We start from the raw sequence: 16,567 nt of genomic DNA, 5'->3' as shown, positions 1-16,567 counted from the left end.
GCAATTATGATTGTGTATTTGTATAATGTATCTTTGTTATTGGATTTTTTTATTCTGTAAATATGCATTTAAAATATAAATAAAATATCTATTGACTCACATAGATATTATTTTTTGGTGATGAAGTTTAATAAATACCTACCATTGTTTGTTAAATGTTATATTATAATATGTTTTATAAAAATAGCCTCCATGCTAGCTTCATGTTATTCTAGTGTAAGTAAAAATTTAATTTAATTTTTCTGGAATAAAAAATAAGAACTATTTACTTTGTGATAACGTGATATTAGGAATTATTTATCCGTAACTGACAACACTGAAGTTAACCTATCATCACTGACAAAGTCAGATCTGTCTAATTGTGTCCGTAAATATTTAGTAAATATAAACATTGTAAATGTTGTGAATATCATGTATAAAAGTGCCATCAGTGCCGCCGCGAGCGGTACTTGTGCGGAGCCTGACCAGGAACGGGAGGGACTGTTACCCCAAGATGCGCCTCCCGCACCCGCAGACCAAGACTATAGTGGATTCGATATCGTCAAAGCCACCCAGTATGGGGCTATCGCTAGGGTGAAGGAACTCGTCGAGGCGGGCTGGGACGTCAACCAGCCCGACTCCGAGACTGTCACTTTGCTTCATTGGGCCGCAATCAATAACAGAAAAGCCATTATAAAGTATTTCTTGGAGAAGGGCGCTAAGGTAGACGCCATCGGCGGGGAACTGAATGCAACCCCCCTTCATTGGGCAACTAGACAGGGCCACCTTGGGGCGACCTTGCTACTATTGACCGCTAGGGCCGATCCGACTTTGAAGGATGCCGAGGGCTGTGCCTGCATCCACCTCGCCGCTCAGTTCGGCCACACGCCCGTGGTGGCCTTCCTGGTGACCCAAGGAGTCAACATCGACATGCCGGATAATGGCGGCATGACGGCACTCATGTGGTCTTGTTGGAAGGCCTCCGCTGTGGACCCAACAAGACTCCTCATCACTCTGGGGGCATCCACAGGATTAACTGACCTATCGCATGGAAACACGGCTCTTCATTGGGCCATAATGGCTCGAAATATGAATGCTATTACAACACTCATTGTGCAGGTAAACAATTTATTCCACTCCAATCTAATAAGTCAACGACTCATTTTATATAAAATCGTACTTTAAATGTCTTCAGTTTATCTTAAGTAAATATTTAATTAATCGAACTTATTTCAGGGCAAGGCAAGCTTAGAAACACCCAATTTCCGAGGTGACACACCACTCAATATGCTGCAGACTCAACTGGGAGCAATTTGGATTGGTTCGGAAGTGGCCGACATAGTGAGGGAGCACGTCTTTTCTCACAGCAAGGTCAACGTATTTAGGAAACTTGCACACGACAGAGTATGTTCCCAATACTTTACCACTCTAATAACCTTTATATTATAATTCTATGAAAATTTTCCTGCTAATTTTATTGATTAATTAACTATAGCATTTTTTACAAAACTTGAAGCAGCAATATTTTTTATGATGTCAAGTACACACTTACATAAAAAAATGATTGTTTGAACCAATTACATATTATGATAATTAATAAATTGATTTCTAAAAGTTTTTAACATTATTTTTTTGTTTTAGCGTTTTAGATGGTGGACAATGCTCTCCGCACCATTTGTAACATTCTACCTGGTTGGCCAGGTGTTCCAGCTAAATACATTATATATAATAAAGATGTTTATCTTGACGTGCATGTATGCCATTGTACACACAATGGGCAGCATATTATTCTACAGAGAATTGAAGAATGTGTTTCCGCTAAGTGTTTATTTGGCAACTAAGTTGTGGTTTTATATAACGTGGATTATATTTTTTATGCCGGTTGTGAGTGTTATGACTAGTCTTGGATTTCTGTTGTGCTCGGGAGTGTTGTGGTATTGTTTCATTAAGACCTGGAGAGGAGACCCGGGCGTTATTGTCGCTACTGAAGAAGACAGAGTTAAGGTAAAACATTTACACTTCTTTTGGTATTACCAATCAGCTTTTATAATAATAATATGCGTCTGGATTCGATAGCGATGGAAAAACAGCGCCATCTGTTGGAGGTAAAAGTAAAACGTACTATTGTTTCTCTATCTGCACAGACTGAGCCACAGCAATGAGTGGCGGGGTACAGCTAGTTTAGGCTAATGTTAGTAATTTTTCAATTTCTCACAGTTGGATGCAACAACAACTTATTATGAAAATCGTAGTTTTGAGTAAAACGCGATTTACGCAAAGTATGAAATGTATATACTTGAAACTAGTTTTAATTTTTTTTCCTGTTGTTCCAACAGCAAAACCTACAGAAATAATATTTACTCAGCAGATAAAGAAGTGATTGGAGATACCAAAAAGGCAATGGAAGCAAAAACAGCTTGTACGCATTTAGGTTGTTATTGCATCCTCAGAATTCTTTCTTTTCTAAATATGCAATGTATATAATATTTGTTATTTTCTAGAATATGGTTGACATGGCAATCAAGCTGCAGCCATTCCAGCCGGCTTATTTCTGTTCTTCCTGTCTGGTGAAGAGGCCCATCCGCTCCAAGCATTGCTCAGTTTGTAACCGATGTGTTGCAAAGTTTGACCACCACTGTCCCTGGGTTGGGAATTGTATTGGTATGTTCTTCAAAAAGCTTTTCTTTTAACAGAAAATGTGTTGACTGTATAAAATAGTGTTATTTTACATAATATCATCATGCTCTAAGACCCAGTTGTTTCTCAGAAATTTACGTGCGACAAAGTCATCAAATGACCACTGAGCGCTTTGTTTTCATTCAGCATTATGTTTTTTTTTTTTACAAGAGGTGCATTTCAGCTTAAAAACATGATAGTTATCCTCTTCTGCTGATTACAATTTGTTTGAATTAATTTAACGGGGACCTTCCAACTATCAAAAAAAACAAAATAGCGCTGAATGGCCATTTGTTGACAATGTTACATTTGAATCTCTGTGAAACAACCTGTCCTAAATGTGGTAAAGTCTGTCTAGAGCAGTGTTGATAATTATTTGCAAATGTTTCCACTTTTTTTAAAATTTGATATGCCCACAATGTCACCTGTTCATTTGTTTTCCAAGTGCATTTTCTTTAGTAAAGTAACAACACTTGTTATAAACAAAGTGATTTTGCCAATTTATATAATAAGACCTTTTCTATTCCCATGCCTCAGACCGATAAAATTGATCGTCTCTTCCAGAAAGAATTTCGATATTTGAAAATTTTTTATCAATTTCACCAGCAAGGAAAAATTGAGCTTACCTCGGTTTATATAAATACACATATAGTTTTTTTTTCTATTGAGTGATAGTTCTTCTAGAATTAACCTATCTTCATTATTATTCTGTACCATAATTTCCTTTACTTTTTTACATTATTTATTTTTCTACCAAAATTAAAATTTTCATCCGAATATCAATGCCAAAATTCGAGTAGCATGTTAGTAGGTAGCTAGGTACTGGTATATAAAATGTCATCACCAGATAAACAGATAATGTTATGAAAATTCTACAGAATTACTCGTTTGCACAAATAATGTTATCTTGTTCCGTGATTGAAATGCTATCTTATTACTTAAAAAAATGGTATTCTGTTAATCTCTATCTTTTATCTGAATAAACATTATATTAAAACACGAGAGATACATTTGAAATGAAAAATGTGGGAAAAAGAAAATAGTTATGAATCTATCTTATATCTATCTATTTAACCCTTAAATGCATGATTTATTTATTTTTCTGGAAAAAAATATATTTTGTAGATATTTACATGCATATGCAAGGAAATATAAAGAATTTAATTTTTTTGTAATTTTTTAATGATATTTGATTAAAAAAAAATGTGGCAGGTTTACAACACCATGTATTTAATAATAAAAATTAATATGAATAATTTACGTATGAAAAAAAAATAAAAAACCTAAAAAAATTTCTCAAAACTAATAAGTGTACCGGAAAAATACGAGTTATTACATATAAGTATTGTATTATTGTATCTACTTACCTAAGAAAATCAAAATAATAACAGCAAAACAAAACTGTAATTCTAACCTCCAACCAATTTTCGAGAATCTTCACTTTGTTAAAGAAAAAGTGACATTTGACATTCGCGAAAGAAAAAAAAGGTGATGCCACTCGATAAAATATATTACCGTGAACTTGATAATTCTAAAACGGCATGCATTAAGTATACACCAAAGAGTTAAAGGTGGTTTGAACGGTATGTTGCAGTTTTACAACAGTATGCATTTAAGGGTTAAGTCTTCAGGCTAATTTGTTGCCTTTTGGGAACAATTCATATTATATCGGTCTTATAGAAATCATTGTATCTCCCTTAATCTTTCATGGTGTATTAGAAAGATGATTTATATATTCAAATATAGAAGTTAACCACAGAATAATTAAAATGTGCACCTTTCTGAAACCATAGGTTCCGAACGCAGTTGCAAAAAAAACATAATTTTTTTTATGAATTATTTTTATATGAAGTTACTGTAAATTTTCTTATGAATTATTTTTATATGAAGTGACAGTAATTTTAGTTAGAAAAAAACGTAAGGAGAGCCATTTAAAATTTTTGTGTTCGCATTAAAAAAATTAATATATCAAAAATTATATTTTTATTTAAAATAATAAAATTTGGAAGCGTATTTTATCACCTTTCAAAAGCAATTTTTATTTTTCGGGTACAATCAGAAATATTCCATTTATTTGGATATTATTACAAAGTGGAAATACTCCAACCTTCTGTCAAAATATGGCAGAGGTCTGAAGAGATATAAGCTAGATGAATTCTGGAACACAGAATACAAAATATGGCAGAGGTCTGAAGAGATATAAGCTAGATGAATTCTGGAACACAGAATACAAAATATGGCAGAGGTCTGAAGAGATATAAGCTAGATGAATTCTGGAACACAGAATACAAAATATGGCAGAGGTCTGAAGAGATATAAGCTAGATGAATTCTGGAACACAGAATACAAAATATGGCAGAGGCCTGAAGAGATATAAGCTAGATGAATTCTGGAACACAGAATACAAAATATGGCAGAGGCCTGAAGAGATATAAGCTAGATGAATTCTGGAACACAGAATACAAAATATGGCAGAGGCCTGAAGAGATATAAGCTAGATGAATTCTGGAACACAGAATACAAAATATGGCAGAGGTCTGAAGAGATATAAGCTAGATGAATTCTGGAACACAGAATACAAAATATGGCAGAGGTCTGAAGAGATATAAGCTAGATGAATTCTGGAACACAGAATACAAAATATGGCAGAGGTCTGAAGAGATATAAGCTAGATGAATTCTGGAACACAGAATACAAAATATGGCAGAGGTCTGAAGAGATATAAGCTAGATGAATTCTGGAACACAGAATACAAAATATGGCAGAGGCCTGAAGAGATATAAGCTAGATGAATTCTGGAACACAGAATACAAAATATGGCAGAGGCCTGAAGAGATATAAGCTAGATGAATTCTGGAACACAGAATACAAAATATGGCAGAGGCCTGAAGAGATATAAGCTAGATGAATTCTGGAACACAGAATACAAAAAACCTGTAAACCATAACTACCCTACTAGGCATAGAGAAGCACAAAGGTTTATTATTAAAATATCGCAAAATGTATACGGAGATGGAACAAAAAGACATAAAATTCCGGAATTATTTAACGCATTACCTGAAGACATTAAAAATGAGACATCGTATTCAAAAATCAAAACGAAAATTAGATCGTTCTACCTCCGTGAAACATGAAAACAAAATAATATTGAGGATAAATACCTAGATCTGTGAAAACCAAATAATATCAAAAACAAATAATATTGTGAAAAATACCTAGAACTGTTAACGATTGTTAAAAATAAAACAATTACTACGGTACATTATGAGCATAAGCATTATAATAATTAGTAAGTATTTTTATATTTTATTTAGATATATACTATTGTAAATATTATGTATCACGCATCAAGATATCAAGTTGAGATTTTAATATATTATTATAAGCAAATAAATAAGAAAAGTGAGAGATTTCTTACAATCAAACTGATTGATTAGTTTTGTAAGATTTAAGTAAGATAAAATATTGTAAAAAAAAATAAAAATAAAAAAATAAAATAAAAAGATAAAGAGAGTGTCTGTGGCGGGCGGTGTGGATCTGATTTTTATACAAATCTAGTTTTATTCCGAGATTGATGAAATTTTGCACACTTGGCCTTCAAAACAAGAAGAAGGTCACTGTCTGCACGAGATTTAGAAAAACCACCCTTATATCTTTTTCCCACCCCCTTAAACAGAATTTCGATACTTCATGATGAAATTTTGCACACTTCATGTTCAAAAAAGAGGAAAATTACTGCCTGAAAATTATCTGTTATTATTATTTTATTTGGTTTTACGCCCAGCCAGGCTTTTACATGGATTTTAAGAACAGACTATACTTAGTGAGCTATGGAATATTATACATAAAGCATGAAATAATTTTAAACTGATAAACTGAATATAAAACAATATTTATAAAACTGTAACAGTAACATAACATAATATAGAAACCAGAACAATACTATATAAAAGACAAATCTCTAAAACTACACTATCAAAGCTACTATAATTTGTAGGATTCAACAAAGTGCTGGTATAGAGTACGCTTAATTCTATAAATGGAGTCAGTAAACCTGTCAATAGTACCCCAAATTATTTGAAACAACAAAAATTAAAAAACAACACAAATTATTTGAATAAAGCTTATTTGTGCAGGCCGGTATTTGAACCCATGACCTCAGGGTTGCTTGTTGAGAGCTCACCCCTTGACCATGGAATATCTATGAATTCTATAATTTATTGATTATTACTTTGTAGGCGCAAAGAACCACAAGCACTTCATGGGCTTCCTGATCTGCCTAATCATGATGTGCTGCTGGATGATCTATGGAGCATCCCGCTTCTGGAGCGAGCGCTGCCCCCCGGGGCTGGAGGAAGATGGGATCTGGGGCGCCGTGGTGCAGGTGGGCCAGTGCAACGCCTGGGTGGCCTGGGTCGTCACCAACGCCATCCTGCACGTGCTGTGGGTCACCCTGCTCACCGTGTTCCAGGGATATCAGGTAGGCTAAGTATTACGTTTTCTACTGTGGGCGGAATGTAGTTACAAAGCATATGCAGTAGGAACTCTAATGCTATGTATACATACGCAAGCCAAATTGCTGAAATGAACCTCAACTTATGGGAAAGAAACAAAGCAACCGCAAATGACGCTAAACGCCGCTTGCAGTTGCTTCGTTTCTTTTCCATAATTCGTGGCTCTGTTCGCTTTTTGGTTCGCAAATGTATATGTACAATTAGACACGTGCGCAACCCAAATAAAGAGCATTAGTAGTCGAGACATTTTGATTTGGAGTTGGCAGCTTCAATCCTCAATTTAAATAAGAGTTTGAGCATTGTGATTATTCTATTTTGAGAATACTATAGAATCAAACCTGTAACGTGTCAACTAAAGTCCAATTTGTAAATCACTACGCTTTGGAGGCTGAGATTGGTGATGAAAACGGCAATGAATTTTTGCTTGTTTTATATTAACATACATGGACTTTTTGCTAGTTTCTGGCTGTTGTTCACACTCAATCAAAATACATAATAAATGTCTCTTTTAAGCGCTGGTCAGTTACTTGCCACTTATCTGTGAAATTCCATTTATTTTAAAATATCAGTTCTTAACTTTGATATTCTTGTTTGGGACACTGTCTTTACTATCATATTTTGTTTGCAGGCTCTGTGCTTAGGCATGACCACAAATGAGTGCATGAACAGGGGGCGCTACAAGCACTTCCAGGCCTCTGGAGGGCGCTCCCCCTTCTCGCGGGGCTTCCTGAACAACTTAGCAGACTTCCTGGGCATCTCCATCTGCGGTCTGGCCCACCCCAAGCGCACGGACTGGATGAAGGCATACCACTCGGAGCAAGGAGACACCAATGACAGGTGGAAGTACGTCTGAGATCCAAACACCCGCTCTGCAGGAGAAATGGTCTGATTTCTTTCCCACGATACCTTTTATTACAGTTCAATGCAATTAGTATAAAGTATCAGTATATTGGGACAATCCACTCTGGTCAAACATAAGTTTGAAATAATTTCATTTCGATATTTAATATTTTTAGAAAAGCCTTAATTAAAAATTCTACAATAGGCTAGTTTTGCCGGTAATCATGTAGAAAAAAAACCATATTTTTTAAAATAGATTCTATTGATGATAACTTGTTTGTCTTAAGTCTGACTCAGTGGATTGTCACAGTACACAACTTATAAAATATTATATATTTATGTATCGATCAATTGATAAGTTATGTGAATATGCAAATTAAGATTGCAATGCAAATGCTGCTTGTGATTAATCCAACGCAGTCAGATTCTAATAATCTGTAATTGTTTTAAATATTTAGGGCGCCCTGCAAAGAAAATTACGAATTATCTGAAATGATACGGACGTTTAATTTTGCAGGAAAATTCGGCGTAGTATTTTTGCACTGGAATATATTGTTTCTGCGTGTTGTTTGTTGTTTTACATTTGCCTACTTAATAAAAAAAATATCAAATAATATTCTAAGAAAAATGTCAATAATGTTTACATTTAAAGATCTACGCCATGTGTCTGTTTAAGTCTGTACAACAAGTATTAGGGGCGGCATCTATCTCTTTGTATAATATTTACTATTGATCTTAAAAAAAAAAAATTATATAATATCTACCGTGGTGTGCATTATAATATGTACATATATATTGTATTGTTAAAGCACTGCATTGAACTTTGAATAAATTTCTGTTTAGTTTTTGGTTACATTTCACAGAGCGGAGCGGGTTAACTATAGTTTGTGTTAAGTTATTGAGTTCTAAGTCATTAATTTATTAAATATTTTAGAGATTTAACCCTTTTGATATTGTCGCATCAGCTTTCTGTTTTTAGGCATTTGCATCAACACCTTAAAAAATTAATTTCCTAATATATTACAAGCCTAAACATTTAGATAAACATTAATTGATATTGAAACGATAATTGGATCATCTTCATATGTAAATGTATCCAAAGGGTTAAGTAAAGTAAAATACACATTTTAAATCTCATTCACACGTAACGAACATTCATTAGTACAAAATAATATTTATGTTTTTCGGATCAGTTCATAGTAAATTTTTTTTACCATTTTCATAATGTCATATATTTATTGAATTATTTTTATTGTATTAAAAATATATTCTTCTGAATTTTCATACAAAGAATTAATTTGAATTACTGAAAAAATAGCTTTGTATTTTTATTGGTATAAATTATTATGTTCTTTTTACCTCTGTAATTTTTTCGAACTATCCTTATAAATTCTATGCGATGAATGAAAAATTTCGGTGTTAGGATAAATTTCTCCATTGCTCTGGACTTCCCAATGAAATATAATAATGTAGTCATTTCATTTAGCCTATTGTGTTTTAGAAATGTTTATTATAAATACATTGCTGTGACTTACTGAGAGTTCTCTTTGGAACTGGTTTCACAGTCAAATTGTACTTTAAATAAGATCTTAAATGCTTATTTACGTGTAGCTTTTTTTAAATAGTATATTATGTTAGTCAGTTAGATTTAAGTCTTTACTATGTTTTAGGATTTATATTACGACAATTTAAAATTTGTTTCCTCAAATTTTAACCATCTCATTTCACTTTTTATTTCGTTCAAAATTATAAGATTGGTTGGCGAATTTGTTCTAACATTATATTACATAGGTGATTAACATTATGTATATAGGTGATTCTTTTGTAAACAATAAAGATCCACAAACGATTCGTGCTGGTAAAAATTCTTGTTTATAGTCTCTTTATGTCCAATGTATCATGTATTATATCATCTGATCAATATCTATTAGACGTCTTGAAAAGGTCGATTGAACAATGGGGTCCCGATTCCCTGGAATGAGGAAACTGCTGTATGGAATTGTAGAATACTCACCATTAACATTATTTTCAAAGAAATATGCAAGTTAATTTTGTTGTTAAATGCAAACTTATCAATAATTAAAAACCTTTTTCGTTTATCCAAAATGATAGACATCACATGTCAACCATTGCTTTGTTTCATTTGCATTCTAAAACTTATAATAAATGCCTAATAATTCAATAACAATTAGATATCACCTATGAATTTTAATTTATTTACATATTTGATAATGTTTTTATGTACTCTTCAAGTCCTGCTGAGTAGAAACAGTATTCCGGTTAAACAGAACTCTTTAGAGAGTATCACTAACTGGATATTACCACCAAAGCGAAGAGTTACTGTTTGCAGTCGGTATAATTTGGTTGTTTCTTTATGAATAAGAATCATTAATCATAAAAATATACTTAAGCAAAAGCTTAAAAGCACTCTACACTCTAAACTTATAATGTAACATTGCATAGCTTTATGTAACTAGAAATAATAATATTATGCTCAAATGTTTACTAATGTTCGTTTTGATACTATATTATTACATATTAGTGCTATGACTGTTAGCTTTTATTTTTTTTATAATATCTTTTGTGTTACCATCTCAAATAAACAAAACCATTGATTTTTTATATAACAAAAATGTATAACTTAAGTTTCACGTAACGATAAGATGTACTATATGTAATGATAATTAGTCATCACTAAACATATTTCTGAATATTTTTAATGTTTTTTTATTTATTTTCATCACAATTCCTATCACCTTTTTCTAAAATAAAAATTACATCCCTTTATAACATTATATATTTGATGTAAATATTACCTTTACATTTTAATTGTATTTCTTTAGTTATGGCACCTCTACGTAGCATCATTATTTATTACGATTTGTGCTATTAAAAAAGTATATTTTGTGCTGCAATTCTGTGGAAAACTATTTTTATATGTATTGATGTTCTGGCATAATAAATAGTATTCTTTCATTGTTTATAAACATAGGAAGAGTTCAAATGGTATTTTATTTAACGTCAAACATTAAATAATTATTTGTTTAATGATTTTTTATCAACACTCTTAAAATCTAATTTGAATTTCAACTTATTAATTTGTTTTTTTGCAATTTATATCGGTGAATGGGTCAAATCAAACATATCCTTATCTAAATCATTTACTTATTGCTTCAAATTAAGATTAATTTCAATTTAAATGAACTCAATAATTGATAAGTAAATGGCTCTTTAGATGTTGTGTTAAAACCAGAAATAGCTCGAACAATCAGTTTATGTGTTAATTAGTTTTATAAAGCGTAGCTTCATCGGTATCATTATATTTATCTATAAGGAAACTCTACACAACATAACGAAATCCAGCAATAACTCAACCGAGGGCTTTTATCCTTGTGTTTATCGAGTAATTAAATGTTAATTTTTTACAATATACAGAAATATCCATAATGTACCAAAAACCAGCTACCGTTACAAGTTATGTAGCGCATAAAGAATATTTAATCTGTCAATTATATATAACAATACAAATATGTATCATGGTTTATATTTGTACACCTTTAAACCTGAGTGAGTGCAAATGTAGAACAGGAAGTGGCAGCCTATTCAGGTACTTCCCTCAAATCAAGTGCTGCGTTGGATATTCTAAATATGTAGCATTTTGACTGCTATTTAGGAGTGTTATATTAACCTGAAACTGCCACTATTTTCTGTTCCCTGATAATTTCCTTATTGCTAGTTGTATGCAATCTATACTCTGTCCACGATAAGAACGACCTGTTGGAGTACCAAATTAGGTTCGTTCTGCGCATACCACCCCCCCGCTCCTTTCCTTCGCCATCGCTCGGCTATCTCCGGCAATCTTCGCTGACAATTCGTTAGTCGTTAATGTCCGCGCTTAGAGAAATTAACCCATTCAGACCCTGCTATAAAATGGATGTTCAGCCGATATGTCCGAATTCATTATCACCAATTACGAAAAACAAAAAAGGACAGGTAAACATTATTTATGTGTTATTTGTATGACTATTCGATTTACAACAATGCATTTTTATAATTCAAGGATATAGATAGGTAATATATGTATAAAATTTGTGAATGTTGGTGTTGATCTGTTTTTTTTATGTTTATAGGTGGTGCACAAACCTCAACGGACAATGATAATAAATATGTATCGAAAAAAAAATTCGGAATATCGATCACATTTTTGATGAACTAGAGGACAATAATGATAATTCGTTAGCTTTTGAAATTTCAAATGAATCATCTGAGGAAAATTATTTTTTTTTTTAATGGCATTGATGATATTTTCAACTTTGGATTGATTTCTTAGCCGATTTGATAAATCTGATGCCTAATAAAGTAAAATATGTATTGTAATACTATCATCATCATTATTTGAATGTATTAAAATGTTTTAATTTTTAATTTTATTTATTGGTAGGAAAATAAATTAAATAATTAATTTATTAAAATAGTGGGTCTGAATGTGTTAACGCTCGTCCTTTTAGGAGTGGGGTGAAGGGGCGGAGACATGCGCGTCCACGGGTTGTTCTAATCTTGGACCGAGAATAGATTATAATGCATACATAATTGTAACACAATTATGTTTAGGATATGCATGATGTATGTATTCTCATTCTTCGCTATTTGCTAACTGCTTGCAAATATTAAAATTAACTTTCATTCATTAAGAAAATGTACAAAGCTTTCCTAAGTATCTAGAGAGGAGTTATTGAGAACTCATTATGTATTGATCATGGTTTCCTCACATGATATAATTCAAGGTTAATCGCCTTAGAAGTTATGAAGTCATATATCATTCAAGTTTATGATGTGCATAGATTCATTTCACCAATTTTAATGTTAGAATAGTATTGTTTATCACTTTTAATAACAAAATTTTATTTTCCTAGGAAAATTAAGTACATTATTCTGTTTAAAACTCTCGATGTTTTATAAAACTTTTTAATATTCTAAAACTTAATAAGACAAGAAAAATATTGTTACATGTTACTGTGTTATTGACTTTTATTTATACATATAAATGTAATTTTACAATCTTCATGTTGTGAATAAACAAATACATAATAATCAATTATAAATTACTATTTGCTGAAGCAAAAGCAAGCTGCCCGCCATTGCTTAAGAGTGATCTTTTCACTTCAGTACAAGGAAAAGTAAGTTAATAAGTTGAAAATAAATACACATTTGGCCAATTAGCGCTACAAAATGGATGACTGATGTACTTTATGATATGTAAATTAAAGCAGCAAATACGCGTAGGAACAGAGAGACCAATAGTTATGAAATGCTTTGCAATTTTGCCTCAATCGCATATTAGTAGTATTAGGTACAATGTTCTAAATGTCTACAATAAATAGTAAGCAAAAAATCTTAATGTGTTATGTTCATAAAACTACAGGTTATCAGGTATTCTACTTTGAAGACTTTCAAACACATCCAATCGCTGTTTGATGTTAAATATTAAAATAGCCATTGGGTATTTTGATTGCATGAAAGTGCGTAAAAAATAAGTGTGTAAATCAATTGAATCAATCCAACTGCTAACTCAATTTTAGCTGATGGAAGTTATAAATCAAATTGTTCATTTGTGTTGTTTTATTGATATGCCAAATGTTAATGCGCTAGCAGATTGGTGCCGGGTGCCAGGCTGGAACCAGTAGATTATTTTAACAGGGTGGCGCATTGCAGCACCCTTCTGGTGATTTTTCACAAAAACGACTCTGTACAAATTATCCAATTATTATTTTTATTATTGCAACGGCTGCTGGGCGGTTTTTGTCATAGATATCATGTTTTTGTTGTATTGTCTGACTACAGTGTGAGTCGGTTGTGTATTTGCACCCAAATTAGAATACATGCATTACATTGCATAATATGTATTACTGACTGCATGCAATCTAGATATTTGTTTGTGTGCTGGTAGAGGGTTCCGGGGCAACCGGCCGGTTATTTCAATGCGGTGACACATTGACCAATATATATATCATGCTTCTGCGGCCAGTTTGCAAGTCAGTTGTGACAAATTCAAACAGGTACAGTGGAATATTAAATGTTATATCTAACAGAATTAAATAAAATCTATTTGCATAAGAATATCGATCCCTCCCGATGAGAAACTAGCTACTACAATTAAATTAATTTCAGCTTCAAATCATATTAAACTGTCTCCACATTGATAAAGTTAATTGTTTATCCCTTTTTTAATGGAAATTTATTTATATAAAATATGTATAGACATAATTGATAACAGAGTAATAATTCGTATGTATGGTGTATAGCAACATTTCATTTTCATAATAATGTATCAATATTTTTATTTAAAGATCGACCATTGTAAAAAGCTACTTTGTAAAAGATATCTTTGAAGGAAATATTGATTCTTTTGTTACATTTACGTTTGTTATAATTTATTATCATTTGTAAATTTTTTTACAAGCTTTGATGTCATTTAATATTTTTTATCAAATTAATTGCCATTTTGTGAGCGCACAACAGTTGATTTTTAAAAGGGACATGTCTTTCCGCCAAAAGCCGGGTCCACCTTGGCTATGCTCCCGGTTTGCTTTTCGGCAGGGACAGTCTCGGGCCAGAGCTTGTGTAGGAGTGCCACCCTGTATGTAATACCATACAAATCAGCAACATCGGGGAAAAACCAGCCTGTAACCGACTGCAGTCTGCTAGCTCTCTTATGTAATAAAAACAAAACTAATAATTACAATAATAATGCAATTTTTATTTTATTTTACTTGTCCCCCGGAACCAATGGGGACTATGGCACCCCTGGTGTGTTAGTACTCAGATCTGGTTACTAATATAGCATATCAAATTTCATGTAATGTTTCGATTCTGAATGGTTGTGGTATTTTTCAGAAAGCATTTTTACTTGGATACATTCTTTATTTTGACTGCACCTCTCGACCCGGTAACAAAGCTCTTACCACTCTGCCACAGAGTATGTGGAATGATGCTATAGAATCAGCGTAAATGTTAGATTTGGCTTGGCATAAACTTCTGTGCGTTGGATAACCTGAGTTAGCGTAGTTCAATTTGTAGCAGTCGAAATATTCTTAAAGACTCTAATATTGAATGGAATGTTACATGTATGCTTATTAATCATGTTGTTAAATATGAAACCATTCTCCTAATGCTCTTGTTTCGAGCGTGCCATAAACTTTATTTTAACCGTTTGGGTGCCAATCGTCGATTTTCGTCGATTCGTGTTTTAACGAAGATTGCCGATCGTCGATTTCCGTTGATTGCGTCAGTCGTGTTCTGATTCACACGTACGTCTGTACATAAAATTCTCATTTTTTCGAAACGCCTGGACTTCGGGATCCTCCTCCGCGTGATTCTAAACCAATATTCTTTAATAAAACACCGAAAAAATCATCGAAATCCTTGAAAATTCAAAGAATTTATGGGGTTTTAAAAAAATATATAGTTTCATAAAAAATAATGTTTTTTTGGTGGCATTTTACAAGCAACTGTATGAATTTTTTTGGCACTCAAACGGTTAAACCCTCTGGCATATTCTGTCAGAAGGTCGGAGTATTTCCACTTTGCAATAAAATGCAATGGAATAATTCGGAATGTATCCGAAAACTAAAAACTGTCGAAAAACACACACTTTACTAGTCAAATGTATTATAATGATTTTTGTCACCTCATTTTTCATATAAAAATAATCAATAAAAAATTCAAGTTTCATAAATTTTTCTCAAATTGAAATCATAACTTTTGGTTTCGTACAGGTGTACATTTTAATTCTTCTGTGGTTTACATCTAGATTTGAATATAAAGTGTGGTGTTTTCTCTTTCTAACACCGTAGATCACACTTCTAACCATGACAGTAAGAGAGGCAGCGATTTCTGAGACCATGTGAGCTGTTCCCAAAAGCAAACAAATTAGCCTAAGGCGTTAAATTTATTAATGCCTTGAAAAATTGCCAGTATTTGCGCCTAATTATTAAAACATTAAAATTAATTTTAAAAGAAAAGTAATTTTAAAAGAAAGGTAATTTTTTAACTTATGTTAAAAATGAAATGTATTACGGTTACAGAAGTGAATGTAAGTTAAGATTCGGTAGTAAAGTTTTTTGTGCATATTATGTATCTATTGTAATCATTCATTGGTCAATGTTTCCTAAGAGCACTTCTAGCTTTTTTTTATTTTATTGTAATACATACCTACGTAATCATGTGACACTCGGCACATTAAAATTTTTTGGCTCATTGAAGGCATATATAGTATTATTAAGGAATTTGGAATGTATATAAGTAAATATTTATTAAAATAATTTAAAAATTCGTGTGTGTTTCAATATTCCATTCACGTTATATTATTTTTAACTTGGCGTGTTATCATAACAAATTATAAACACACAATCTTTATAAATCACGTTGGCAAGCTGGAATTTAATTTACGCTAGGTACCTAGCTAAAATTGCCACAGTGCCTACCAGATTAAATAATATTATTATGTTTACACTAAATTTTAAAAAAAGAACAATCAAAATAATTGTATATTTTATAGA

The 16,567-nt window shown here is 32.2% G+C and overlaps 1 protein-coding gene across 1 annotated transcript; it reads left to right on the top strand.

Annotated features, from left to right (window-relative positions):
- The first annotated feature begins 329 nt into the window (after positions 1-329).
- On the top strand, positions 330-10,802 carry Hip14 (palmitoyltransferase Hip14). The gene is made up of 6 exons (XM_089631960.1): positions 330-1,098; positions 1,216-1,383; positions 1,621-1,983; positions 2,481-2,640; positions 6,894-7,135; positions 7,798-10,802. Exons 1-6 carry the CDS (start codon positions 412-414, stop codon positions 8,020-8,022), a joined length of 1,845 nt encoding a protein of 614 aa, XP_089488086.1. The 5' UTR covers positions 330-411; the 3' UTR covers positions 8,023-10,802.
- Positions 10,803-16,567: the final 5,765 nt, after the last annotated feature.

Source organism: Hesperophylax consimilis, chromosome 5, assembly GCF_061612785.1.
Source record: "Hesperophylax consimilis isolate HC1 chromosome 5, BYU_Hcon_1.0, whole genome shotgun sequence".
Classification (NCBI taxonomy): Eukaryota; Metazoa; Arthropoda; class Insecta; order Trichoptera; family Limnephilidae; genus Hesperophylax; species Hesperophylax consimilis.
This window is presented reverse-complemented; position numbering and strand designations above follow the sequence as displayed.